Source organism: Anarrhichthys ocellatus, unplaced genomic scaffold, assembly GCF_004355925.1.
Source record: "Anarrhichthys ocellatus isolate YVR2014 unplaced genomic scaffold, GSC_Weel_1.0 scaffold66, whole genome shotgun sequence".
Classification (NCBI taxonomy): Eukaryota; Metazoa; Chordata; class Actinopteri; order Perciformes; family Anarhichadidae; genus Anarrhichthys; species Anarrhichthys ocellatus.
Window position 1 is genome coordinate 451,401 of NW_022280096.1, and position 27,277 is coordinate 478,677.

The window sequence follows — 27,277 nt, forward strand, 5'->3', positions numbered from 1 at the left end:
CGGACACTGAGCAGCATGTAATGCTGACGTCATTATAGGCCGGGGAGCAGGCGCTGACATGTCAAAGAATACGCCCAACATGTCAAACTAAAGATCTGATTGGTTGAACACTGACAATCAACAATATCATCCCCATTTACTTTAATCTGCACTGGTTGCACCTGAGACTCTGCAGTTCCTGGGTCTCTGTTCTTACCTAGAGACACAGAGGTGAAATCTGATTGGATAAAAGCTCTACTTAAAACAAGCTGTACTGGAAGCAGAGCAACTGAGGAAGACAGTAGCTGTGCAATGAGAACATAAGATAATGGGGAAAATAATTTTATAAATTATAATACATGTACCGGTAGTGTATTTAAGAAAAATTATTAAATTATAAAATAGACATAACTTTGTGATTCTGTTTAGGCCAGCAGAAAAGGCCTTGCAGGCCCTGACGGCCCACCACTGGAAGATACAGAGATGGGTCGTGAGCTTGGGTTTCCTCTGGGTAATATCAAAATGTCATTTGCATCAACTTATCCAACATTTAAATAAGTTAAATGGCATTTGTAATCCCTACATTACATTCAGATCTTGTTTCAGTTTGTGCTCAACTCGTCAGCTGAAGAGGTTGCAAGTTTCCAGATGTGAGGACGCTCTCTCTACAGCTCTGAATATAAGGTAGGGAGATACAACTTTAACAAGGAACGAGACATTCTCAGCTCTGCCTGAATGAAATGCTCTGAGGTTTACCTTGTAGAGAGAACTGCTCTATCCTGTGCACCTCTATTGAAACAGCTGTGATGGGCCTTTTACTACAGAGGACATTTTGACATTTCACAGTACAAAAGCACAGGTTCAAACAACAAAATGAAGGATAGCTGGGTTCCATTTTCGCTGCTTCATTTAAGGTCCTGCTACAGACAGTTAGACATTTAATAGGGTCACCACTTAATCAGGAAAATAATCACTGACAAATTGAAAAATTACAAGACGGCGTATTCTGTAGGACGGGTGTCAGCAAAACCACCGGACACATGGCGCTGAGCACCCGTATCTGGACAAACCAGTGCTGGCCGCCATTCAGGGAGAGCAGATAGAGTCTAACAGCTGATGGTGCAGAACAACATCAATGTGCCAAAACATCAGCTGTGAAGAAGAACAGTGACTGCCGTCTGCTCCAATCAATGATCTGTGCTCCTCTGATCCTAATCACTTTGTTTGGTTACTTCATTGCCTTTTTTATTTGGCCTAGATGCTACATCACACCCAAAACTGAACAAAGAACTTCTGCATGTCGATAGTTATAAAAAAAAAATCTTTGTGTGTCAAAATATTTAATTGGTGCAGCTAAAATACATTTAACAATGCTTTCAATGTACAATATCTTACAGTGTACTACATGACCATTGCTTTGATAATACAGCTGTGCAGCAAGAGGAACATCTAGGATGGATACATGTCAGGGGTTCTTAGGCTCAGTGAGAAACAAAAGGAACACTTCCCACCCTTCTGAAGAATAAAAAGAGCCTCTTTTCCCTCAGTGATAAATGAACAAATACCACAGACTCAAGACAGACGCATCAAACTGTAAATAGAACTACTTCTGTTTGTCCAAATGCGCTGTATGTCAGTCGTTTTCAGGATCAAGAGAAGAGGGTATTGTGGTGTGCGTGTTGCGGTTCAGCGGGTGGACACTTTGAAACGGGACACATTTGGTCTGTGGTTCCTGGCGGGAAGAACAGAAAGGGACAGTGGTGTCGGTTCAGTCGCAGTGGATGAGATCAGTGAGGTGTGGTCCATGTCTGCTGTCACCTCCGCTACAAAGGCTAATGCATAAAAGATGGAATTAGCCAGATATCAAACATAATATAATTATAATCCCGAATGTATAGACATCAGTATCGCCCCCTCTTTGTTCTTCCTTCTAGTACACGGTCAGTTCAGGCAGTGCTTTTGGAAGGTTTCTATTAGGATATAAGAAACTTTATAAAATAATAAAAGATCTAAACTTGGTCTTGGTGCACCCTGAGGCTTACCAGACTGAGGCGTGGCCTAAAGGATGGACAGCAGGGCCTGTAGAGGGCAATATGATAGGATAGAGGACAGCATTCTCATGTGAACTGATTCAAAGCACAGGGAGGCAATGTGACCGTCTTTAACAGTGGGGTTATAGTGGGAGGCCTGGGATTCCAACTAATACAGTACGCTGGTATGGAGCTTAATGCTTATTTAGAGCATGGTGAATCTTGATATGATAGAACTCTAAACCAGGAACTAGAGAGCAAAGACCAAAGGTTTTCCTCCAAGTGTTTAATGAGTGACATATTAAGCTGCTTTACTTAAAAATAACAAAAGTGTTGGAGAGGTGAAGGTCGGTCGGTTTCAGTGACAAACCCACAGAGCGTTATCACCAGACTCAGACATGGAGATCTTTATAGCATCTATTAGCTCCTAACTTTACCGTCTGTGGTTCCTTTTTGTCTGCAGACAGGCACCGATAAACCCAGTGTACGCTACCGGCCCAGCACCAAATGGCACATAGACACAGTTAGCAACTAGCTGTTGAACAAAGGGGAGCATTTAGGGGCCTAAGAGTCACATATTATTCTCAGGGGGCCTATAGAGAATGTGAATATTGGACTTCATTGCATGCCTCCAAGTGAATGCTTGTTATATCAAAATAGGTCATTGTGGTGTTTGCAACTTGTTGCTTTTGCCCCGAAAAGTGTCTTTAAAGAGAGACTGATGAATGTGGGTAGAGAGTTGGATAAAAGTGATTTGGGATACATGATCAGTGCACCAGGAGCACTCTGAGCTCTTCATAGGTGTGGGACAAACCAAAATGTCCAGAACTAAAGAAACATGGCTGCCACTAGAACTGCTTTCACTTGTAATTTTTCATCAGCGGTCTTGCTGCGCCTTATTGGCCAGAGAGGTGAGTGGACTTTACCCACGGCTGCCTAGAGAGTCCGTTTGACTGTGATCATCTGAGTGGGGGATTAAACCTGATAAATGTGTCCTCTGTCGCGTCAGCTCTTCCACGTTCATCCTCTTCCTCTACTTGGACTCCTTCTCCGCCTTCAGCAGTGCGGAGCTGATGCCCAGCTTCTTCAACTCCTCCACCAGATCCCCGTTCTGGTGCATCTGGAGCAGAATGTCGCAGCCTCCCACGAACTCGCCGCTGAAGTACACCTGAGGGATCGTGGGCCAGTTGGAGAAGGCCTTGACTCCTGTGGAAGGCAGATAGCGTTGGTGTCAGAAATAACCCAGAACCAAAACTATATCAGGTGTCAGGCTAGAGCGAATCATGTGACAAGTTACTGGAAGTACATTTCACTTCCATGCCATGTTCCAGGGGATTTTATTTCCCAGAAAAAAGGTGTTTATCTCACCTCCTTTGTTAATGTGTTTATAGTTTTGGTTAAACTCGTCTGTTAGCAATAGGAGTGTCAACTTCTTTACACCGAGTTAAGTCAAATATCTAGATTGAGGTCTTTGAGGTCAGGAACCATCACGACCTGCTCACACTTCAAACCCCACATCCACTGGATTGTGGGTGAACTGCTGTGCTGTCTGGGCACTACTCTGCTGTTGCATTATAAGCCTCCATTGACAAATTCCCTTTTAAAGGGCAGAGCTGATGTAACTACAGGAACAGTTCCTTGTTCCTTAACATATGTGCCACCATTGTAAAACAGGAGAGGTTGGAGTTCTGGCATGTCTGTATTGATGGTATACTAAAAAAGGACCACACCCTTTAGTCCTGCTGCAGAGCACTGATAACAACTTCACACTTAGACATCTCCAAACCTAGTTAGAGAGGGCCGTTGACAAAAGGCGGACATGTATGGTTGGTTTGAATGTTCCAATAAAATGAAACGTGTAGTTGAATAACAAGGAGAGCTGCCTGAGACTGATAGATCTACTACAAGCAAACTGTCTTGTAACACTTCCACTGTCAAGCATGAAGAAGTTTAGCGGAAAGTTCCAAGTTAGATTGAAAGGTGACAAGTTGTTGTCATGTCATGAACCGGTTATCTCACTGACCTTCCCTGAGCTCGGAGTCCTCCAGTACGTTGTATGCAGCATAGTCGTCCACCCCGTGCATCCGGAGGATCTGAACAACGGCATTGCTGAAGCCACACATGGGCTGCGCCGGCGTCCCCTTCATGAACACCACCACTTTGTCCTTCTTCACCATCTCACCAAGGTCTTTTGGGACGTCCGCCGCCGCGCACAGGAACCGGGCCGAGGCGGACCATACGCGTCCGTCGGTCTGTCGGGGCAGATAGACTGCCGCCCCCGTCCGCAGACACTTCGCCGTAGATCTAATTAAACTGTTCATGGTCTTTGGTAATTAATATCTTTATATGTTGAGCTACAATGTCGTGGAAAGAGTCTCACCTGCTTCTGAACAGACCGGAGTGTAACCAGACAGTCTGACTGACGTGACGTGCGTTGATGGCGCTCGCGTGAAGGGGCGGGACGTGAACGCTGATTGGACAGCTGCGCCCAAACAAATTCAGATTGGTTTTCCATTGGTACAGCAACGCGTTATTTACATTACATACACAAGGAATGATTCAAAGTTACGATAAATAAAAACAAATTGAAACCACCACACATAACTTCCGTTTTACATATTATTTGGAAAAAGGCAATATTGTAAAAGAGGAAGAAAAAAAGTAAAATAATTATTTCCCGGTAGCAGAAGCCCTCAATAACTTCCGGGGCGACTTGACCACAGAAGAAGAAGACTGCGGCGTTTAGAAAGATGGCGGCGCACACGCAGAAGAATAACAAGACGGGAATATCTGGAGGAAAAGAGGCTCAGCCTCTGATAATCGCCAAAACTCCGGCGGAGGAACAGCGTCTAAAGTTGGAGAGGTTAATGCGGAACCCGGATAAGCCAGCTCCTATCCCAGACCGGCCGAAAGAATGGAACCCGCGGGCTCCGCCGGAGTTCGTCCGAGACGTGATGGGCTCCAGCGCCGGTGCAGGCAGCGGGGAGTTCCATGTTTACCGGCACCTCCGACGCAGAGAGTACCAGAGGCAGGACTTTCTGGACAAGATTGCAGATAAGCAGGACGAGGACCAGGACTATCTGGACAAGGTGGAGCAGAACAAACTGGCAGCCGATGACAGAACGGCAAAGCGCAAGAAGAAGCGGGAAAAGCTGAAGCAGAAAAAGGAGATGGCAAAGAAAGCGAAGCTCGAGTCCAAAAACAAGAAAGAAGACGACGCCGACAACAGCTCGGACAGCAGTGACGAAGACAAGGAGGAAGATGGGGACAGAGAGGCTGACGATGATGCCGAGGCTCCTAGCTTCATCATGGGGAGGAAATGATTCTGACTGCTCCGACCGGGTAACGTGACCGGCGTTAATGCTCCTCGGAAGTGACATTGTGATGATCGATCATGAAGCCAGGGGGCTCTGAAAGACTCGAGGCACACGTGGATGTGCTCCCCATTTTACTCTCTCACAAACCTGAATGGACTGCTCGGCTTAAGTGTATGATTTCAATCACACAATGTTAGAAAAGAGACACGTTGACACACTTCCGACTTTTCATTATGCTTTCCATCATCTCAAGTGTTTTTTTTTTCTTTTTTTTTTTAGTTCTCATGTTTCAGCTCGCAGGTCAGGTGGGCTGTCGTCTTCTGGAGCCCAAAAGTATGATCGTGTTTTCAGAAATTGGACATGATTGCATTGTTGAGTTGTAGGGAATCCTAAGCATTTGAATGGGATGTTTTAATAAAAATACGAGTATACATGGACATGTTATCTGGTTTATTCTCATTTAGATTGCTGAATTCTCTTTTTGGTGTAGTCACTGTTGGACAGTGATGCAACGCATGAGTAACCAGTAAGGTAATATTCGATATGCCGGTGAGTGCATGTGTGCACCATCACCTATGTTTTTGTGGTATCAGTCTTTGCAGCCTTGTGAAGCTGCTCCTTGCATGGACCATTGCTTGTGGGCACAACAAGGTGGCAGAAAGTAACTCAAAGAATGAAAAGGCGTGACTTCTGGAGGCTCAGGAGATTCACGTGCGATGTTCCTTGGACAGACTCCTGCTTTCCACGGCGGTGGTGGTCTCGCTCTGTGGCCGTCACCTTTCTTAAGGCAGGTAGAGTAAAGCCTGACGGCCCGATGTTGTTTGGAACAGGGGGAGCTCTTCCTGTCGAGCACTGTCAACTGTCACAATAACCGCGTTTAACGAGCAATCAAGGAGCAGGCTGCTTCAATAACTTTGATCAAAATGAATGAATTCATAAATCGCACAAACTTGCATTCATGTAAAATATTCTGGTATATTAAACCCCTTTTATTGAAATTGAACGGGACGATTTACAGAACAAATGTTAGTCTTAGTTCATGTGCTGTTATTCCATGTTGATTTGACTTGACTCTCTTCAATGTGCATTTTCACATTTTGTCTCTTTTGAAATGAATTCAGCTCGTGCTGATATGATTTATACATGAGAAGTTTCTCATAAGGGATTCTGCTCTCTGGAAGATTTCACTCATTAAACATGCATTGAAGTTCCCTGCGGAGTTCGAGTGAGAAATATACTGCAGAGCGTAATAAAATGTAGGTCGCTGCAGAAAGCATGGGCTGCAATTCACAGCTTGTTCTACACATTTCATTGCAACACATTAAGATCCAACATGAGGGTTTAGGTTCACACAGATATTCTTAAGTGATGGAAAACTTTCCTCTGTGTGTTCTTTCATCAATGTTTTATAATTCTACAAAGTGAGCCAATTACATGTCATACATTTTTCAAAATGGAATGTCACTTTGAGATGTGCCTCTCCAGCAGCCATTGGAGGTTGGTATGAACAGGAGACTCACTTTTCTCAGGCTCCAAGTGACCAAACTGGACAGAGTAGAAGCCCTACTTTCTAAATATGTTAGGATGCTGTTGGTGAACGTCAGCCCACATTCACACCGACTCCAGCCCTGCTTGAAAAAATGTTGCCTTAATTCATTTAAATCAAGCTGGCTAGTTGAACATAAAGGACCCTGGGAAAAAATAGTTTTAGTAAAAAAAAAATTAAGATCTTTTTTTGGCCATTTTTTGCTTTTATTTGATACAGGGGCGAGAGACAGGACGACCTGGAGCAGAGGGCCACAGACCACTGTGGCAAGGACTCAACCGTAGTACACGGGGCACCAGTTCTACCAAATGAGCTATCGGGGCATCCCAACTTTTCAGGTTTATTTATGTATCTGCAACTCCAACTGGACCTGTGTCTGAATGCCTGCTTCAGGTGTCTGACCTTTGTTTCATGGTACAACCCATGATTCTCTCTCTTCATTTCCTGCCATGTGTCTACTGTCACTGTCTAATAAAGACATACCATGTTTGAAAAGCTTGACTCTGTAGTATGTTTTAAGATGGTGACACCAGCTGTTGGTGGTGAGACTTTGATGGGCTGCAAGTCTAACAGAAAATTTCAGTTCCAGGTTTAACTGGGGGGAAAAAAAGTCCACTTGCCTGTGCTGTCAACCCATCTCTATAGATAACACATGTTATGTGTGAATACTGGAAAGTAAAAACCATACATCTGCTCACTCCGTTTGTGAAAGCCAGACTTTTCATCCTTAAGTCTGAGCGGAACATGCTTATGTCAGTGAACCCTGTTATGAAAACCAGAAAGATATTTACTACAGGCCTCTGCAGGGAAACCATACCACCTGTAACCTCACACAGTGCTCGATCCCAGCTGATTCCTTCCTTTTGAACCGTTAAGGAAGTCATGTGACTGCCTGCCTCCACATAGTTCTGTGAACCACAGCCCTTCAGTAGGATTCAGGTGGGATCGTCTCAGGGGGAGTGGAAGCCAGACTCGATCAACACCGCGGAGCGTGTTCAGGCAAGACATGCCGCCTCACTTTGTCTTTGCCTCATCCTTATTCTGGAAGGAAACCTCGGAGCACCTCTAATTCCTCAGAGTGCCAGACATTCTGTATTGTCCTCCCGTCTTTATCTCCACGATGGATCATAAGTAGACAAGGGAGGTGGAATGAGAATGCCGGACAAGGCCAACGGGGATTCACAGAGGAAATCAGAGGGAGAGATCAGTGATCAACGTGTGCAGCAGCCTCAAGGTACTGTGACTAGAACTACAAATAATAATAATAATAATAATACATTTTATTTATATAGCGCTTTAAAAGGCACTCAAAGACACTTTACATGGTAAAAACAGAAACAATAAAAGCATTTATAAGAACAAAATCTACAACATAACAGTAAGAAAAAAATAAACACGAAGAGAAAGAAAACATACATGACTGACTTTAGAGGTTAAAAGCAGATTTAAATAGGTGAGTTTTAAGTGCAGTTTTGAAGGTGGCGAGTGACGGAGAATGTCTGAGGTGTTGGGGCAGGGAGTTCCAGAGGGAGTACTGGGGAAAATACTGGGGAAAATACCAAAAGTAGTGGGGAAATACTGACCCACTGTGTGATAATAGTGTGTTAAGTCACTGTGTATACTTGTAAGAACAGAACACGTTGCAAGACATTTCATTTTCTTTTCCTTTCTTGACTGCCTTTCCTCATAGTCATTTTCCAGGTAGGTGTCTTTGGCATCGATGCATCTGGTTGCCCAATCTTACACGTTCTTTTTCACTTGTGGATGATTTGCTTCTGAAAGATCTGCTTCAGTTTTATAAATGTCTTCATAGTCTGCAGTTAGGGTTAACGCATATGTGCCGTTTTCCCACATTCTGCCAGACAAACGAGTCAAACTCAAAATCCCTCATGTGCCACACAGCTACATCGGGTTTAATCATAAAACTGCAGTGTATTCAGTGGCAAGCTCCTGTTTCCTCTCCCCCAGATGAGAGGAGAGCAGTGCAGAGGAGAGCCTTCACCAGGTGGATGAATGTGTTTCTGCAGAGAGTAAGGCACAAATCAATACAGAGTTACCGTAACACTACACTCCAGCTCAGAAACGCAGTCACCAATAAGGTTTACCATTTGTTGTTTCCAGCGCGATCCTCCAGTCGAGGTGCACGACCTGTTCACAGACATTCAGGATGGACGAATACTGATGGCTCTGCTGGAGGACCTGTCCGGGTGCAAGCTAGTAAGAGTCAGGCTTTATAGTGGAAGTATTTTATGTCACCAAGAAGAAGAATATAATCCAACACTAATAAGTTATTTCATTTTCCATTTCCGTTCAGTTCACTAGCAATTGCACCATATTTGTGAGCCTATAGGATCCTTAAAACACATTCAAAATACTAAAAAAACGCTCCTTGTGTGATGTCTTTCGTCAGCTTTACAGGTTTAGGTCATCTTCTCACCGCATCTTCAGACTGAACAACATTTCCAAGGCTCTGGCTTTCCTGGATGATAGACACGTGAGTGTGTTTGTTTGTTCAGTGACTTTGCTTTGATGTGCGTTAAACTTACAATCGAATCCGGAAGACCTGGATATCCGGTGATGTCTCCTCCCTGTTGTCTCTCAGGTGAAGCTGCCTGGCATCGATGCCTCAGGTATCGCTGATGGGATCCCCTCTGCTGTTCTTAACCTTGTCTGGAATATGATCCTGTATTTCCAGGCAGGTCTCCCCCCCCCATAATCTACCCTCATGTCTTCATGTGTTATTTCCCTCCTTGCCTGGGTGGTAGTCTTTGTAACTGACCTGTACATTCTTCTCATACAGGTAAAGGAAGTATCGCGAGGCCTCCAGAGGCATTTCTCTTCCAGCCTCTCTTCCTTATCCACGAGCAGTTACCCCTCCTCCAGCGACCTCCCACCCCAGCCAAATGACATTGGCAGCTACTCCTGCAACACCCTGCCAAGCAAAGGCAGAAAGGCTGCCAGAGAGCCAAAGTACCATGGGAAAGCAATAAAGACTCTGCTGCAATGGGTCCAAAGATGCACATCAAAGTGAGTCTGAAAAAGAGCCAACCGCTTACAAAGTCATTTTTGTCAATTAAAACCTTCCAAACCCAAGTGTTTACCTCTACAACCACAATGAGGGAAGCACAATGTGCGAGCTGGCTGTGTTGAAGTTTGGTGTTACGATCATGCAATTTAAAATTTGCAGGTTTGGGGTGGAGGTGCATGACTTTGGCAGGAGCTGGAGGAGTGGGCTTGCATTCCTAGCTATGATTAAGTTCATAAACCCAGACTTGGTGGACCTGAGGGAGAGCCTGTCCAGACATCCAAGAGAAAACATTCAGCTGGCCTTCACGATAGCCCATCACAGTTTGGATATACCGCCTCTGCTGGAGCCAGAAGGTAAAAAGTGGCTCACATTGATCCAACTTCATCAACAAAGACAACTTTCTCCTTCTTCACATAGACAGTCCTACGCTAAGTAGGTGTTAGAAGCCCAACGTGGTGTAATGATACCACCTATCAAAGGCTTGAAAGAGTAAATCAGAAGCACTTAGCACAAAGCTTTCCTGATCAATGTAGAAGTTAAACTCACTCGAAATGAGCAGCAAAGGTCATTGCCGTGTGTAGTGTCACTTTTATTGTATCTTAAGAGTCATACAAAGGCTCAAATAGGCCCTCACACAGCAGGATGGTCTCCTTTAGTCTAACATCTAATGTAAGAAAACTGTCCATTCTTCTTTTCTGCAGATGTGTCTGGCACTTCACCAGATGAGCAGTCCATCATCACCTATGTGTCTATGTTTCTGAGCCATTGTTCAGACACGGATGAAGTTAGTACGTCTTTGAGTAGCTCGACTTAGTTGCTTTTTGCCTTATAGGTTAGGAGTTAGGTGACAAAATTGATACCACTCTCATATCAGTCTGTCGAATATGAAGCTACCACCAGTCAATGGTTAGCTTAGCCTAGCTTAGCTTACCTTAAAGACTGGCAACAGGTTAAATGCCAGTGGCGGGCCGTGTATTTTAGACCTGGGCCTTCCCTGCTGTCCTACTACAGTTGAACCACCTCCTAATAACCTCATTATGAGGCCAGCATGATGGGATGCTTCGTTATTAACGGACAATGCATATAGTCAAAATCAACGTAATTAACACAATGACAAGAACAAACTCACAAGAATCAGTCACAGATGTAGTGTATTTATGTAAACTAATTCAATTATAAAATAGCTATAACTTTGTGATTCTGTCTAGGCCAGCAGAGAAGGCCTTGCTGGCCCTGACGGCCCACCACTGTAACTGCACAGCTAGAGAAAGGTATCAATCTTCTCATTTAACTCTCAGGGAAAAAAGGGAATCAACTTATTTCCTAAGATATCATACTATTCCTTTAGCACCAAAAACGAATGTATTGATAAACACTATGGGTTTCTGGGTATTATTCCAGTGGTATAATGTAACTTTCACCACTAAACCCTATATTACAGGACCATACAGCAGATATCGAAGTTCCTGAGATCCCAGATTTTGGATCACTCGAGTCTGTGAGCTCTGGAGAGACCCACGCCGACGACCCTAAAGCCCAAGCAGCAGTCCAAAGCTTAGAGAAGAGCAGCGAGCAGCTACTGTGGAATCGCTGGGCCCGAAGATCCTCAGGGAGTCCCCAAAACACCTTGCTTCAAACTAGTGAGGCCATGCCACCATTCAACAAAAAAAGAAGCAGGAGTCGAAGCATTTTACAGCCACCCAGTCCTCTGGAAGCAAACATAGTCAGCCAGGAGATCCGATCATGGATGGAGAACGCATCTGCGGATCAGGCCGATAGCAAGCCCAGAGTGGATGAAAGTCACCTTTCTTTGAGCTCAGAGGAAGGAATCTACAGCTTGTCAGCACTGGACTCAGATGAGGAGGATGCCTACAGCTACATCCTGGATCTGAAGAACGAGGATTTTCAACCATATAATAAGCTGAAAGGACAAGTGCCAAGGGTTGAAGAGGAAACAGAGGAAGACATGTTCCTGAGCGGAGAACAGACTGAAGAGTCAAAACATCTGGAAGTATTGAAGAATACATTAAACGGGAGTGAGCATCAAGAAGACTCACTAGCACAAAATGTTGAACCAGAGGTCAGGGCTCAGTCAGGGGTTCATAGGATGTTTGAATGGGACAAAAGTGAAAGTAGTTCCAGAGTGATGGCACACGGTATAGTTGTGTTTGACACAGAGCCAGAGGAGGACAGCAGAAGCAGAGAGGAACGTGGAGACGAGAGAGTTGTTAGACGACAGAGTAATGATGAGGGTGATTGCTGTGAGAGAGAGAGGAAGAAGGAAATGACAGAAAATGCGAGATTGGTGAAGCATGGATGTGATAAAAGAGAAGCTCTGATGGGTGAAACAAAGAACTCAAAGCTTTTTGATGTGGATAGTTATAAGATAGAAGTTGAGAAACAGACTGAAGGAGGACTTGAAAACAGAGTGATGGACAACGAAAAAGAGGAGGAAAATGTGCCAAAATTTCAGGAAGGGCAGGAGAGAAAGTCAGGTAAAGAACAAGAGGAAGATGATAAGGATGAGGAGAGGGAAACTAAGCAAAGTGTTGTGAATTTAGAACGTTTCAAGGTAGGAGTACATGAAGTAATAATAACTGATGAGACTGTATATGAAACTAGAATAAACATCAAAGGAGGAAATGACGGGAAAGAAAATGGCCCAAACATGGAAGAATTAACTCGTGAAGATGACAAGGAAGAATCCAGTGATGAAGTCATGACTTCTGAAGTTATTGCAGCGGAGCGACAAGACAGGAACCTTAAGATTAAGAGACGTGAACACACTGGCAACACGGCAACAATAGCCGGTAAAACGGCCCCCAAAAATGACACTAATGGAGGTGTTAATGTCCGTGGTGTTGAAAGCGGTTGGACTCCTGCCTGTACTGCAACTTCTCAGTCATTCAGGTAGGTCGTGGATTTGTACAAGCACAACTGACCATTTGCTGAGCACTTAATTATGGTAACTGTTTAGGCGTACCAGCATGGCACATGGTGCAATGATAACGGGAGAGTGACTACTTAATATGTTTGAAATAATGACTCTTCTGTTACGAATGAAACAAGTACTTTTGTTGCCTAAACATTACCATGTAGTTTTGTTTCATTTCTTTTTGGGTTTTGTTTCAATTTCAATCATTTTAAACCAAACCATCATATATATATATTTTTTACAAACCTTACCTTAGTTGTTTTGTTGCCCAAACCTGACAAAGGAGTTTTTTTGCCTTTGCTGAAGTAATTAACTTTCACTTCATGAAAGTTAATTGCAACATTTTGGTCACCTCAAAATGTCCTGTTCAGCTTTTGGTTGTATTTAGCTCCGCCCTCTTATGTCACTTCTGGTAGCAAAAAAACAAGATGGTGACGGCAAAAAGCCAAGGTGGCGATGCCCAAAATGGGGTCCATTAAAATACAATATATTTAATATATCTCTTACCGCACTGCCAGGCACACCACTTCAAAAACTGCTGGTCAATCAATGGTTAGTTCATCCATAAAGACTGCACAAATAATTACATTTGTATCTGTGTTTATTGCTTTGATTTAAATTAAACATCAGCCTAAAGTGCCTCATTGTAGTCTGAATCTAACACTGGTTTGTTTTATCTGCTGTTCAACAGAGAGGGGGGATTCATCCCTCAATCCTCAGCTGCTCCTTGTGACATAACCCCATTAGAGCTGGAGATGCTCTTGGTCCTGTGGATCCTGCTCTACTGCTGCTTCATCTTCTGAGTCCCCCTGCAGTGCACCCTTCTTATTAAGATATGCTTATTAGCCCAGTTTCCACTAACAAGCCGAACAAGGACACTTAGGGCTGGATTGACTCTTTATCTGGGTCACACAATTCCCCTCAAGGCAACACTTCATGACTGTGTTTGCTTTTTGCTGCCAGCAGAAATGATTAGTCATTTGGGTTTCAGATAAAACACAGCACTATTGCTGTTAGCCCCATTAATACACATTTTGTCAGCTACTCTGTCTTACCCTGCACACACGACCGGACATGGGATGTGAGGTGTTTGTTCATGTCCAAAATGCTCTGTGTATTCAATTTATTTTTCAGGCAGAGATCCACCTTTCAATTTAAAATACTTTCATTGATTTTATAAACCACATGGTGGCGTCGCAGCATCACAGCAACTGTCACACGGCGTCGACTGCTGAGAATCCCACAAGACCTGCTGTTTAATGAGATACTGTATTGACACTGTGAAACTAAGATGATCATATTTAATGAGCACTTTGAAATTTCGCAGACTCTCACTGTCACTTCCATCATTGTGTACTGTATCATTGTCCTCATCTCTACAGATACTGTGTGATAGTTAAAGATGATCAACAGCGCAGACTTTTCTTTGTGACTATGAGATATAAAAAATAAATCTTCTTATTCTTCATATATCTTCTAGTCCTTTTCACGAGATCAAACCAGTCATGTAAATATTGTATTTCGAGGTGCCGTAGACATAAACATCGAACAAAAAGTTCGGAAATTAGTGTTTGGTAGATTATTTCTCTGTTGTAACAATGATTCTTGGCAATAAATGTTATACCGTTGGAAAGCCTGTTTAGTTACCTTTCAAACGGTGCCCCATTTGTAAGGAACATGCATTTGCGGGATGAGCAGCACAGCTGAGTATGTGGGTTGCGCCCATGAAAGATTTGCCAAATCTTCTCTGCCAATGCCAAACAGCTTATTTGCTTATTTGCTATCGACTCTTGTTTGGTGTTGTTTGGTGGATTGGATGATTGAAGTCTATCAGTAACAAGGAAGAAACAAGACATATTGGCAATTTTACAATTTATTCATTTAACAAACAGGAGCCTCAGTAGCGTGTGGAAGAACCATACACAGCCACAACAGCCTGGCTCCTCCTCATGCTGGTCACCAGCCTGCTCACACACTGCTGTGGGATGGCATTCCACTCCTCAAGCAGGATTTGTCGCAAGTCAGCCAACGTGGTTGTGTTGGTCACTCTGGCACGAACAGCTGGTCCCACAAGTGTTCACTTGGGTTGAGGTCAGGACTGCTGGCAGGCCATTCCATCCTCTCTACTCCCAAATTCTGGAGGTAGTCTCTGATAAACCGCTCTGTGGGGGCGAGCGTCTTCATCTTAGAGGATGGAGTTCGGTCCCAGACTGTGGAGAAATGGGATTGCCACTGGTTGCAGAATCTCATCTCGATATCTCTCTGCATTGAGATTGCCTCCAATGAAGACAGGCCTCGTTTTTCCAGTGATGGAGATGCCGCCCCACACCATCACACTGCCTCCACCAAAAGATGTTACTCTATCGGTGCAGCAATCAGCATAGCGTTCTCCCCGTCTTCTCCACACTTTGACCCTACAATCTAACTTCCTTAGACAGAATCTGGACTCATCGCTGAACATAACGTTCCTCCACATGTTCAGGCTCCAGTGCAGGTGTTGTCGACACCAGCGCAAACGGGCCTGACAATCAATAGCAACAGCAGAATAAGATGTTTGGCATTGGCAGAGAAGATTTGCCAAGAAGCATTGTTACAACAGAGAAATAATCTACCAAACACTAATTTCCGAACTTTTTGTTCGATGTTTACAAGGCACACGCTCAATATCTTTGTCGCAATACCAGTTTGTACACAGTAAAACTAGGGCAACCTTTAAGTATTTATCTGTTGCATAAGTGTTCAAAATCCATATTGACCAGAATGTGTATTAAAGGGGGGAATGAGTATGCCCTGTCCTCACTATCCACCAAAAACACACACACACACACACACACACACACACACACACTGGAATTCTAAGAAACTGAAAAACATGCCGCCTTTGTTTGCTTGGAGCTCAACCCACGGGTCAAAAGCTCAGCCCTCGGAGATCAATATACTTTCGACACCGCCGCCACCCCCTGCACAAAGCCACGAGAACAACACTTCCCCACAGCTGTAGCTTTGCCGGTCTTATGAGAGATCAACCTGCAGCGCCCCAGAATCAGGCCAGGCCAGGATGGTGAGAGAAAAAGCTATGGTGTTTGTCATGTATGGTTTTACATGTCTCACAGCGCTGGCATGGTTAACAGGCCTCACAGCAGATGTGTCGGTTTTACCAAAGCCTGAGAAACTCATCAGCAGGCCTCTGCGAAGGGAACAAGAGGTCAATCAGCAGCTCAACACATCAGCCCTAAACACAGCCTTGGCTTTTGAGCCGTACCGTGACCTGGCAACCAGCACCGCTGCTGAGCAGCAACAGCACAACATCTTGTTCTCGCCCTTGGGCCTGGCGTCAGCTCTGGCGCTGCTGTCCCGAGTGTCTGTGTCCGAGAGTCGGAGCCAGGCCCTGGAGGCCTTGGGGCTGGCGGCCAATGCTACAGAGCAGAGCGTGGAGGCCACCTTATCTGCTCTTGCAAATCTGCAACGCAGCCTCACTCTACATGAGGGAGGTTGGGTTCAAAGGGCAGAATCTAGAGCTGGAACAGGAGCTGGGATTGGGGCAACACCATGGGTGGAAATTGAAGGGGAAGGTGCTGGAAACCGAACTGATGTAGATGATGGGGCGGAGAGTAGGAATGGAACTGAGGATGGGGTTCATCCTGGTGGTCAGCTGAGAGTGTGGAGCAGCCTACATATTGATGGAAAACCTTCAGTAGACTATAACAGTTTCATGTTCAGGCCTCGGCACGCCACCGCCTTCAACGCCAGCTTTGACACGTTGATGAAAGACTTGGAAGCCTCTGACAAACTTGAACTTACCAATTATGTGTATTTCAAAGGTAGCTCCTGGTTGATGAAAGTTTCATCTTTTGTACATGCATATTCTCAACATAAGGCTGGGAGGTGTTCATGCACATTAAGGTTGTGAACAATCAGACAGATTTGCAGAAGAGAACCATACACCTTCAAAAACATATTAAGCTTAAAATGAGAATTAACTGCTGCTACATTTGTAAAAGTAAAGTCAGTACACTTCCACAATGTGCTCATTGTGTCAATGCAATACCACCCACTGCACAGCATCAGTCATTGTTGTCTATATAGAGCAGATGCTCTCTTGTGACAGTTGATGGTGGTGAATTTACACAGCAGGTGCTTTTTATAGGTGTGCAACTTCTACCTTTGCCAATCTGTGTTCCTATTTCATTTGTCACCTGTTCCCTTTATCAATGACACGTGAATCAGGTCGTCAACCATTTGCGCGGCAGCACACGGTGCCAAGGAGCTTCCAGCTGAACGCCACTACCAGCGTGGAGGTTGCCATGATGTTTGGGGACGACTCCTCTGAGGTGATGATGCTGTACGACACCAACTGCTCAGCCACGGTGGTGCGGCTGGCCCACTCCCAGCGCCTGGCCTCGCTGCTCCTGCTTCCTAAAGCGGAGCTGCAGCCCCTCGAGGACTGCCTCTCTGACGAACGCATGAGCTTTTGGCGCAGAAACCTGAAGCCGGGGTAGGTGGGAGAGGGCCAAAATTGTTGAACAGGAACGAGGTGCAAAATGTTGTCAAGCTGTCCTCTCACGCTCATGCTTTTTTGAGTACTTGCATGGACTTAACATAAGTCAGCAGAATTAAGGATGAGATGAAATTATTTAATTTTACCAATCAAACTCTTACTGAAGAGGATTCAGAAAACAAGCTTCAATATGAGGCCATGAACTGTTACAAAACACAGTGATTGTAAAGCTAGAAAGGCAACATTTGAGGGGGCTGGTACACCCAAAATACAATTAATTAATTTTTTTATGTCTCCTGGATATCTGTCTTTGAGATTTTGGCTCCCAGGTCTAATTATGGTGAATGGAATTGAATTTGTTGTGCTCACAGCATTGAACATTTTTACATATTTTGGAAATTCCACAGCATCACAGGCACTATAGGCAGCAGCGACGAGGAGACTGCAACCTTCTTCAAATGCATACATGAAGCAAACATAAATGCAACATCCACCTCATGTTTCCCACATCACTTCCATCCATTCAAGGTGTGACAAGCGCTCTTTTAATCATCTCGTTTTTACACTGTTCTTCTGCAATGGTTTAATGACACCGCCACCAGCTGCTCATCTCGATGAACCGATCCAAACATTTACATAACGGTATCAGATGCAGTTTCCTTTTTCCACTTTTCTGCAAACTCTGTATAAATCCGTGCTAAATCACCCAGAGCAATCATCATGCTGTTCCTGCGAAGAAACATGAATGCATAATTTTTCACGCAATTTATAAATAGTGTGAACACCATGAACGGAAATCCATTCACCTCCATTGTATTAATTGAAGGCAAATGAAGTGTGGCTAGACCATGCAAGGGCAAGTGACACACTATGTTTGAACTAACCCATTTGACAACGCAAAGGTAGCATTTATTTCAGCTTGTTTTAACTTGTGTGTTGTGTAGCTCAGTGGTTAGTGGGGAAGCATGTGGTGGTATATATGGGTCTGGGTGTCCATGTACAGTGAATGCCCTCTATAAAGAGCGTTTGCTTATCCTTGAGTATACAGCATATTTATCCGTGTCATGGCACTGGTCCCCTGCAGCCACTGGCTTTCTGTTGTTTGCTAGCATGATGAATGATACTGAGTGGATTCTAAGTCAGCAACAATTACTGCTCTCGACACATCAGTGAGCCAAAGCCTGCAGTATGGGTCCCAGCCATGTAACAAGACAACTTAGAGCAAATCCATTAAAACATTGATTGTTGTTTTCACAGGCGAGCAGAAATCCGTTTCCCTAAGTTCCAACTAAGGAAATCCTACAATTTAGAAAACCTCCTGAGGAACTCTGGGGTATCATCGGTTTTCTCACACTCAGCCGACTTCTCTGGACTATCGCAGAAGACTCTGAAACTTGCCAAGGTTAAGAGAGAACGAAAATATCCTATTTTTCTTTGCCAGAATGGATTACCATAAAACAACCAGGCACAGGCGCTTGGTTGAGACCTTATTACACATTCAGAAATTCCCCTTCATTGATGCATTGGACATGCTGAACTATACTTTCTCTTCACATCTCTCTCTACTGCTCAAATTCACTCTGTTTATTCTGTCTTTTCTTCTGTTTCTGTCCCTTTTTTCAGGCTCCTCATGAGGTGATGCTCGAGGTGGAAGAGACCAAGTACGAAGATGGGGGGAGACCTGACATCACGCTGGACTTCTCTGTTCCCCCGAGGATTACCTTTAACAGACCGTTCATGCTCATAATCTACGACGATCTCACGGGGCTCGTCCTGCTCATGGGGAGAATTATCGATCCCACAGATGTCTAGACTGAAGTGAACACAGTAGCTTCATTGTGCTTTGCTATTGATAAAATACTACATTCACTTACATTACATCATTTGTATTTTTTCCCAATAGCATGGCATATCATTCTGGGGACAGAAATGCTTTTCCAGCAATTACATCAAAATTGCAGAGTGCTTTGTTTTACCTCCAATTTTCCCAAACATTACAGGCTGATTTACAGTTTATTTTCCCATTTACACAAAATGATGAAAAGAAATTCAAATGGCAGTCATTTATCCCTGTGACTGAATCCCTGCTATTCTTGCAAAAACATAAAACACTTTTCTTCCATTACAAAAGCATGTGCTTTTTTGTCATTTCTTTTTTCACATCGCAACCCATCTCTTTATCGCCTTGTGCAATTACTGAAGAATTGCTCTGCAGAAACATCAAGGCTTATTCGCCCAATACATAAAGGAAAAACTCGTGAAAACAGTGTTACATTTTCGCACTGCAGTTTTACCTCAGCATCACACAGCCTTGTGGAGATGACATTGAGCTCATTGAGGAGATGATGAATAGAGGATAGTTTGATGAACAGGACAACAGATCTATCACAAGAAGCAGAAATGTCAGCCTATTAATCAAGAAGGGGCCAATTCACCCCCCCAACCAAGAACTTGTAACTGTCATGTTCCTAGGGTTTTTGTTTGCTTCCTGTTTTTTTTTTAAATTACATGTCTTTTTTTACTTCCTGCCTTCGTATGGTTTTCCCACTTGTGTTCCATCAGTGGATTAGATCCATTTAACCTGTGTGTTTTCCCGGTCAGTAGCATTATAGCTGTCATTTCCTAGTTTTTAGTTTCCCCACTGCTTAGTATTTATTCCCAAAGCCCGAATGAATATACAAACGTTTATGATAGAGATGTCCCAAGCTCATTTTCTTTTATTATCATCTTTTTAGTAGAGTATTCAGTATTTTTGATCGAGTAGCTCATGTCAGATTTAAAGGCTATATCTGCTATTTCAGTGTACAGATACATATTTAATCAACATTTATTGGATTGTTCTCAGTAACAGCAGATAGCCTTCCCAATGTTGAAGGAATTAGATCAGGATTGAGGCCAACTACATGATGATTGAGACAGCCCTCTAAATAATCCATTGTACTGCATCTAGCTGACTGATATTATAAAGTCAGTAAACATGTGTTTAGACATTAACCATGTTAGGTGTTTATTGTTTAATGGTTTGGCATGAAGCTAAATAAAGTTTCATCTTGAAATACACTGCATGCTACAGAATATACTGTATGTCTGGACTGTGGGAGGAAACCCACACAGCCTCGGGGAGAACATGCAATCAGTAATATTGAAGAATGGCTCTATGAAAATCAGCGTGACTTTACAGTTGGACATGTCATGTTTCCCTGTGTAATGAAACCCCGGTGATTTCTGTTGTACATGTGATTTCAAAAATGTCATGATTAATGTTAATATGAAGGAGGTACGTTATGCAATACACTACAAAACTTGTGCTGAGTGAGTGAGTTGTGTTGCTTCTTTGAAGATAGTCCGGGCTGATATCTCTTAGCACAGGACAGAGAATAGGGGCTGGCTCTTGGTTAATCTTTGACTCAACTGTCAGCTGACTCTCAGAGCTCTTGTATAAAATGGGGAGTTTCTGGCAAACCATCTGCAGCAAAGAGGACATTAAAGGTAAGCATGGCACTTTATCTAGAAGGAATATAGCACTTATAATGCTTGAAACCTTAGAGTATTAGACTTATTCATTGGTAAAAATCAGGTTGGGAAGTAAAACTTTTGAAGTTCTAACATAAGATGTAATAATTAGGAAGTGTAGAGCTATTTAGATGCTAAATCATATCAGTGTACCCTGTTTAACTCATCATTGGCTATTATCCACTTGTCATTCCATTAATTCCTAAAATTGTTCTATATATTCTAATACCACTATCACTTACTGTGGCTGAGCTCAACGAACAACTTTTAATTTCCCTGGACAGGCTGTAAAGATGCGTGGGATCTTTGCTAGTTGTGCACTTTCTGCACTGCTGCTGGCTGCAGCCTGGGCAGACCACCACCATCACCACCACAACCACGATGGTGCTGGTCACAACGATCATGCTGCTGGTCACAGCCACGAGGGAGACATGAGCTGCCATAAGCTGTCTCCTCCCAATGCTGACTTCGGCTTTGCCCTCTACAAAAGCCTGAGTACCAACGTTGCTGCTGGAAAGAACATCTTCTTCTCACCGCTGGGCATCTCCACCGCCCTGTCCATGCTGTCTACGGGGGCCAAGGGTGAAACCCACCGCCAGATGTTCTCCAGCTTGGGCTACAGTGCTTTCAACCAGACTGAGGTCAACGAAGCATACAAGCATCTTTTTCTCATGGTAGAAGGCAGCCAGGAGGATCAGCAACTGGATGTGGGTAACGCTGTGGCCCTGCGCTCTGGCTTCAGTCCTCTGGAGATGTTCCTGAAGGATGTCAAGCAATACTACTCTGCTCATGTCTTCAACGTCGACTTTACCAAACCTGTGGAGGCTGCAGCTGAGATCAATGCATACATTGCTGGTAAAACCCAGGACAAGATCAAAGATTTGGTGAAGGACCTGGATGCTGAAATGGCCATGGTGCTGATCAACTATGTCTACTTCAAAGGTAGGACACAAGACCATACCGATTAATACTGATTAATACCATTCATGCAGATAGCCAGCTATTTTGATAAAACACACAACTATACATCTAGGTTCAGGAGCATCTCCTTGAGTAGTTCAAGGAGCTCAAGGGCCGTGTATACTATGAATATGTAAAACAAAGTTTTAAAAATTATGCGAAACCACGATCATATTAGTTGACATTCAGCAACTATATTACTTTCCCCCTCCATTGTCTCCTACAGGACGATGGGTGAAACCCTTCGATGGCAACCAGACACAAAAGGCCGACTTCAATGTGGACGAAACCACCAAGGTGCAGGTGGACATGATGAAGAGGACCGGTCGCTACGACTTCTATCAGGACGTTGACAACCATACCACCGTCATCCTGCTGCCCTACCATGGTAACACCTCCATGATGATTGTCCTGCCCGACCAAGGCAAGATGGAGGAGGTGGAGGGCTACATCTGCAAGGACCACATCAGGCACTGGCATGACTCAGTTTTCAGGAGGTAAGAGAGGAATTACATTTTCTTTTGAATCCTCCTTTTGATGGCTGTGAAGTGTATAGTGACAGTGTAGTCGTTTGTAGGATCATAGGGAATGTCTTGGTGTTTGGTGGGCTTGTAACCTGGATAATTTGGTGTCCAACAAAATTCTAAGTAGATGAGGTGTCCTTGTTTAGCACAGCTCAAGTTGAGTGACCAAGCTGTAGGTCGACTGATTCAATCAAGTGATTGTAACACTGGTGATGTTCTGCGTTTCTTAGTTCTGTGGATCTGTTCCTGCCAAAGTTCTCAATCTCCGCTGATGCCACCCTGGACAGCACACTGAAAGAAATGGGCATGGTCGACGCTTTCACAGACAACGCTGATTTCTCTGGCATCTCCGACGAGGTCAAGCTCAAAGTCTCAAAGGTAGGATCAGCAAACACGCCCTCACATGTTTGTTATGGGAATTGAAATCCCAATTACTCTTTAACATGGGCACAAATACATAAAATAGTAAATCCTGCAAAGACCCTTTGTGAGCTACAGTTTTCCAAGACCTGCGCTCTAATTGGAACTAGACACTAATTGCCTCCTCTCGGTTCGCCCACAGGTGTCCCACAAAGCCATGCTGAGCGTGGATGAAACAGGAACAGAGGCAGTGGGCGCCACCACCATCGAGGTCATGCCCATGAGCATGCCTGAAGTAATGAAACTCGACAGACCCTTCATGGTCTTCATCCTGGAGCACTCGACCAAGACCATCCTCTTTATGGGCAAGATCAACAACCCCACAGCCATGTAAAGATGCTAGGGACATGAGTGTTACATTTGTAATATTGTCACACTGTAGTAGGTTTTAATAACTACAGGACATAAAGCTCATTTTGACCTCAGTATCTGAAAGCAGTGTAGAGATGTCACAGTGATATTAAGAGCATTGGGAATGATGAATGGAGGGTAGTTCGATGAATAGGACAACAGATCTATCAAGTAACCGAAATGTCAAGTCTATCAATCTGCTTGCAGTCTGTCAGTGTGACTCATTTATTACCGTCTGTCATCGGAACTCGGCTAGGTGTATAAATGTCTAAATACATCATTATGTATTGTATCCAGCCGGCTGTTGCGTTTATGATAAAGATTAAAAAAACAACATAAGTAGATATATTGCTTGAAGCATCTGCTTACACACTGAGCCAATGTGTTATTGCTGTTTCAACATGGTGAAGTGAAGGGAAATAAAGACTTTTCATGAACAACTGGCATTTTGTTATTTTAACCTCGAGTTCATTGATCCCAGACAAAATTACAATAGCAAATAATTCTGAGCTATTGAGAGAAGGAACCAATACTTTTTTGTTGACATAACAAGTCTTAAATGTGTCTCTTTATATCTCCCGCGAAGTTTGCTGATTTCTGGTGTATACTGTACCAATCCCACTTTTTCTGTCCCGATACCTGGGCTTTGCATTGCATTCAATATTGAGTACCGATCCAATACTAGTGTTTAATCAATGAGCTGTATGCCTCACTGTGTGGAAGAGACTGGGATTTATTTATGTATAAGACAACATCAGGCTTGACTTACACAATGCTTTCCTAACCTTGTAAAACACAGTGTAACAAATACATCTATATTTATTTTTATTTACAGAATTGTTATTCATTCAAATAATAATTCATACACCAACCCCTTGGTAAAAAAAATCATCAAAATTAACAGGAATAACAAATCAAGTATAAACCTTTTGAATGCAGCAACGAATTGATCAACACTTAAACAGCAATAAAAATGTCTGTATATAATGTACACAGTACATAAACATGGAACTGAATTGAATAGTGAATTGAAGCAAATTGAAATGTGATGACTTGTAAACTCACACAGATTTAATGCTGTAACTGTAACAGACATTTTTAGACTCCTACTGCACCAGCGGTTCTTTAGCCATGTTGTGTTGCATCAGGAAAGATAGCCTTACCAGAAATCTCTTGGCAAAGGACAGAAGAAGAAGAAGAAGATGGTTCTCCTTAATGTTTGATGGAACTGTCTGCTAACTCTTAGATTAATTGTAGGCAGTGGTGGGCCGTCAGGGCCAGCAAAGCCTTCTCTGCTGGCATAAACAGAATCACAAAGTTATAGCTATTTTATAATTTAATAATTTTTCACAAATACACTACATGTGTTCCAATTATTTTTCCCATTAGCTTATTTTCTCATTGCACAGCTACTGTCTTCCTCTGTTGCTCTGCTTCCAGCCTGCAGCGCTGCTTCCAGTGCAGCTTGTTTTAAGTAGAGCTTTTATCCAATCAGATTTCACCTCTTTGTCTCTAGGTAAGAAGAGAGGCCAGAGGCCCTCTAGGTAGACTTTACAGAGTAAAGTAAATGGAGACGATATTGTTGATTGTCACAGTGTTCAACAAATCAGATCTTTAGTTTGACATGTTGGGCGTATTCTTTGACGTGCCAGAGCTACCGAGGTAGTCTACAATACATCAGCATTAACGTGCAGCTCAGCAATAACGTGTGGCGTGATTGGTCAGTAGGCTAGCGTGACTGTTGTGACGCTGAAGCAGCTAGCAGAAGTTAGTATTAGTAGTAACAGTTCAAGTTGAAAGATATGTAAGAAGTATGACATTGACATGACATTTTTAGTGTTTTGCTTGGTGTAGATTTTTTTTTACCTAGCTTTGTTTTTTTAACACTCGATGGCTGAAGGAGGAGAAACGGATTTCTCAATAAGGACATTTCCAGAAAAAATGGACATCGTAAGAAAGGGTCGGCCAACCCCACAGCTAGCAGCCCTGACCCAGCCAGGAAAAAGGATTTGTACGAACGGTATTTGTGGCTGACAGCGTCGGAGAAGCGTTGCACATGTTATGGCTAAGAATGCGTTTTATTTGCAACTGAGCGTCTTGGTGTTTGGAGCTACGCTACGCTAACATGAGGTGGCTAACCAAGGCAGCAACAAGACACCATAGCACGACAAGCTACGGTGCTTTTGAAAACTTTTGGAGAGACCCGAGTGGATCTACAACTCAACGAACACGTCCACAGGAGGACCTCTGGCTGGAACTGAACCGCACAATGTTTTGTACAACTGCGTCATTGAACTCTTTGTAATTAAAGAAAGGAGGATGGACTTTGTCTTTAAGTGAACAGCAACTTTGGTAAGTGAAGTGCTTTTGTGTTTTTACATCTGCAGTAGCGTTACTACTGTGTTCATTTGTCTATGGTGTCGTTTTTATGATATGGTTAATATTGTTCCCTCTGATGTGAATAATATTTGAACTGCTCGTGCTCTTTAGTGTGCCGCAGAATGAGTGTTTTAGCACTGCAGTGGCATGCTTTGTTGTCATATAAATATATGTGACTGGTTCTTGTGAGTTTATTCTTGTCATTGTGTTAATTACGTTGATTTTAACTATATGCATTGTCCACTAATGACGAAGCATCCCGTCATGATTAGAGTCCGGACATTTGATTCTCTGTTTGGGTTTTTTTTTTCTTTTACAAAGCAATAATTATGGTCTGGAGAAATGGGGATTGTGTGGCGATTGCTTTAGCCCTGTTTGAATCAGTAGGGAACAGCTAAACCGTGCGGGGAGAGTTCTAATTCTTCCTTACTAACCGCCAGAAGCAGTGCTTAACACTGGATATCTTCTGTCTCGCGCACGTGCCGGTCGAGTCTTTATATCAAATCACCTGTGACCTCGGATGACCCCCGTCGTCTATAAGTTCCGGTGTCATCCTGAGATCAGTCCTTTTTCATCTTCTCGCTACGCAGGCTAACTACCATGGTAGCATAATCAACCAGTGTTAATGATGTAAAAATTAAATCTAAAACCAAATATCTACACTGCTGTCGTCTACCCCTCTCTACTACCTCGTAAAGGACAGTGGAAGACACCCTTCAATCGTGACATGACATGCAAGATGGACTTCCACGTGGACAAGACCACCAAAGTTCAGGTTGACATCATGATGAGGTTGGGTTACTACAACACCTACTGGGACGTTGACAACCACACCACCGTCATCCTGCTGACCTACCATGGCAACACCTCCATGATGGTTGCCCTGCCTGATGAAGGAAGTGGAGGGCTACATCAACAAGGACTACATCAGGCACTGGCATGACTCAGTCTCAATGGGTACCCCTCTCCTGAATGTTGAGGCTTTTACTAGTCTTAAAAAGGCAGTTGCTAACAAGTGGCTAAATGTCCGCCTTTGTAGTTTGTTAATAGTCTTACGTTTCTTTTTAACATCTGCTGATTGCATTTACACATCAAAAATCATAACAGTGGTGTTTATTTGTGAAGATTATCATGCTGAACAAAACGTAAAATAATTAGCTTTTGTTGAGGGAACCGGGGTGATGATAGCTTCAGGGTTGGCCTACAAAATACGTCATCCCTGCAGCAATTTATAGATCTCCCTAAATTCTACACACTGTTCCTTAAAGTTCGTTAAGGTCTTATGAACACCATGGGAATATGCAATCCACTGCATGAGCAGTAGTTCAACAACTGCAGCTGACAGAGACATAAGCTGACAGAGAATGCTGATAAAAAACCCTCTACATCTTTAGACCTGCGCTGTGCTTCAAACTACACTCTGACTGCCTTCTTTCTCCTCCACAGACGTCCCACAAGACTGTGCTGAGTGTCACTGAGATGGGAACAGAGACAGCAACCACCACCATTACTCAGTTAGTATTTATCAGTTTGCCTCTTCATGGGCAAGATCAACAACCCCACAGCCATGTAAAGGCACACGCCAGAAAAAGGATAATCATGATCACAGAATCATTAAAGAACATTTTTTTGACCGAAATGTGACGTCAAGCTGCAAACGATCAATTAGTCAATTAGACAGCAACATGTATCAGCAACTATTTTGATAACAAAGAATAATTTCAGTAATTTTTCAAGCAAATAATTTGATGATTTTGGGTTCTTTGCTGCTTTTACTTGTCTTACATTAAAGTTAGT

The 27,277-nt window shown here is 43.4% G+C and overlaps 5 protein-coding genes and 1 non-coding gene across 8 annotated transcripts; 5 read left to right on the forward strand and 1 right to left on the reverse strand.

The window, feature by feature from the left end:
* Positions 1 to 914: 914 nt before the first annotated feature.
* Positions 915 to 5,318, reverse strand: glrx5 (glutaredoxin 5 homolog (S. cerevisiae)). 3 transcript variants are annotated; one of them, XR_004213681.1, is made up of 3 exons: positions 4,033 to 5,318; positions 2,991 to 3,215; positions 915 to 1,711 (listed from the first exon to the last, which is right to left on the reverse strand). XR_004213681.1 is itself a non-coding variant. In XM_031872865.1 (2 exons), exons 1-2 carry the CDS (start codon positions 4,328 to 4,330, stop codon positions 3,043 to 3,045), a joined length of 471 nt encoding a protein of 156 aa, XP_031728725.1. In that variant the 5' UTR covers positions 4,331 to 5,317; the 3' UTR covers positions 915 to 3,042. The 3 variants fall into 3 exon arrangements, 1 of the variants encoding a protein (XP_031728725.1); XR_004213680.1 differs by having other exon boundaries at positions 915 to 1,811; XM_031872865.1 differs by having other exon boundaries at positions 915 to 3,215; positions 4,033 to 5,317.
* Positions 4,723 to 7,367, forward strand: prkrip1 (PRKR interacting protein 1). The gene has a single exon (XM_031872863.1). It carries the CDS (start codon positions 4,760 to 4,762, stop codon positions 5,330 to 5,332), a length of 573 nt encoding a protein of 190 aa, XP_031728723.1. The 5' UTR covers positions 4,723 to 4,759; the 3' UTR covers positions 5,333 to 7,367.
* On the forward strand, positions 5,936 to 6,196 carry LOC116397453 (small Cajal body-specific RNA 13). The gene has a single exon (XR_004213683.1).
* Positions 7,368 to 8,580: 1,213 nt separating the features above from the next.
* Positions 8,581 to 14,072, forward strand: clmnb (calmin b). The gene is made up of 9 exons (XM_031872848.1): positions 8,581 to 8,902; positions 8,994 to 9,089; positions 9,283 to 9,366; positions 9,475 to 9,567; positions 9,673 to 9,899; positions 10,060 to 10,253; positions 10,602 to 10,684; positions 11,342 to 12,810; positions 13,527 to 14,072. The coding sequence occupies exons 1-9, from the start codon at positions 8,708 to 8,710 to the stop codon at positions 13,636 to 13,638; spliced, it is 2,553 nt and encodes an 850-aa protein (XP_031728708.1). The 5' UTR covers positions 8,581 to 8,707; the 3' UTR covers positions 13,639 to 14,072.
* Positions 14,073 to 15,857: 1,785 nt separating this feature from the next.
* LOC116397417 (alpha-1-antiproteinase-like) lies at positions 15,858 to 19,578 on the forward strand. The gene is made up of 4 exons (XM_031872820.1): positions 15,858 to 16,656; positions 17,063 to 17,330; positions 18,591 to 18,735; positions 18,957 to 19,578. The coding sequence occupies exons 1-4, from the start codon at positions 15,894 to 15,896 to the stop codon at positions 19,143 to 19,145; spliced, it is 1,365 nt and encodes a 454-aa protein (XP_031728680.1). The 5' UTR covers positions 15,858 to 15,893; the 3' UTR covers positions 19,146 to 19,578.
* A 1,229-nt stretch (positions 19,579 to 20,807) lies between these two features.
* LOC116397418 (alpha-1-antitrypsin homolog) lies at positions 20,808 to 23,541 on the forward strand. The gene is made up of 5 exons (XM_031872821.1): positions 20,808 to 20,822; positions 21,131 to 21,788; positions 22,033 to 22,303; positions 22,561 to 22,708; positions 22,893 to 23,541. The coding sequence occupies exons 2-5, from the start codon at positions 21,140 to 21,142 to the stop codon at positions 23,082 to 23,084; spliced, it is 1,260 nt and encodes a 419-aa protein (XP_031728681.1). The 5' UTR covers positions 20,808 to 20,822; positions 21,131 to 21,139; the 3' UTR covers positions 23,085 to 23,541.
* The last annotated feature ends 3,736 nt before the right edge of the window (positions 23,542 to 27,277 follow it).

What these genes read in the sequence shown, in the direction of transcription:
- glrx5 (XM_031872865.1), bottom strand. Translation starts at nt 4,330, where the DNA reads ATGAACAGTTTAATTAGATCTACGGCGAAGTGTCTGCGGACGGGGGCG. An exon ending in GGACTCCGAGCTCAGGGAAG is followed by an intron (nt 3,216 to 4,032) that starts GTCAGTGAGATA and finishes TGCCTTCCACAG; the next exon opens with GAGTCAAGGCCTTCTCCAAC.
- prkrip1 (XM_031872863.1), top strand. Translation starts at nt 4,760, where the DNA reads ATGGCGGCGCACACGCAGAAGAATAACAAGACGGGAATATCTGGAGGA.
- clmnb (XM_031872848.1), top strand. Translation starts at nt 8,708, where the DNA reads ATGTGCCGTTTTCCCACATTCTGCCAGACAAACGAGTCAAACTCAAAA. An exon ending in CTTTCCTGGATGATAGACAC is followed by an intron (nt 9,367 to 9,474) that starts GTGAGTGTGTTT and finishes GTTGTCTCTCAG; the next exon opens with GTGAAGCTGCCTGGCATCGA. An exon ending in ATATGATCCTGTATTTCCAG is followed by an intron (nt 9,568 to 9,672) that starts GCAGGTCTCCCC and finishes CTTCTCATACAG; the next exon opens with GTAAAGGAAGTATCGCGAGG.
- LOC116397417 (XM_031872820.1), top strand. Translation starts at nt 15,894, where the DNA reads ATGGTGAGAGAAAAAGCTATGGTGTTTGTCATGTATGGTTTTACATGT. An exon ending in CAATTATGTGTATTTCAAAG is followed by an intron (nt 16,657 to 17,062) that starts GTAGCTCCTGGT and finishes CACGTGAATCAG; the next exon opens with GTCGTCAACCATTTGCGCGG. An exon ending in AGACTCTGAAACTTGCCAAG is followed by an intron (nt 18,736 to 18,956) that starts GTTAAGAGAGAA and finishes CCCTTTTTTCAG; the next exon opens with GCTCCTCATGAGGTGATGCT.
- LOC116397418 (XM_031872821.1), top strand. Translation starts at nt 21,140, where the DNA reads ATGCGTGGGATCTTTGCTAGTTGTGCACTTTCTGCACTGCTGCTGGCT. An exon ending in CAACTATGTCTACTTCAAAG is followed by an intron (nt 21,789 to 22,032) that starts GTAGGACACAAG and finishes TGTCTCCTACAG; the next exon opens with GACGATGGGTGAAACCCTTC. An exon ending in CATGACTCAGTTTTCAGGAG is followed by an intron (nt 22,304 to 22,560) that starts GTAAGAGAGGAA and finishes TGCGTTTCTTAG; the next exon opens with TTCTGTGGATCTGTTCCTGC.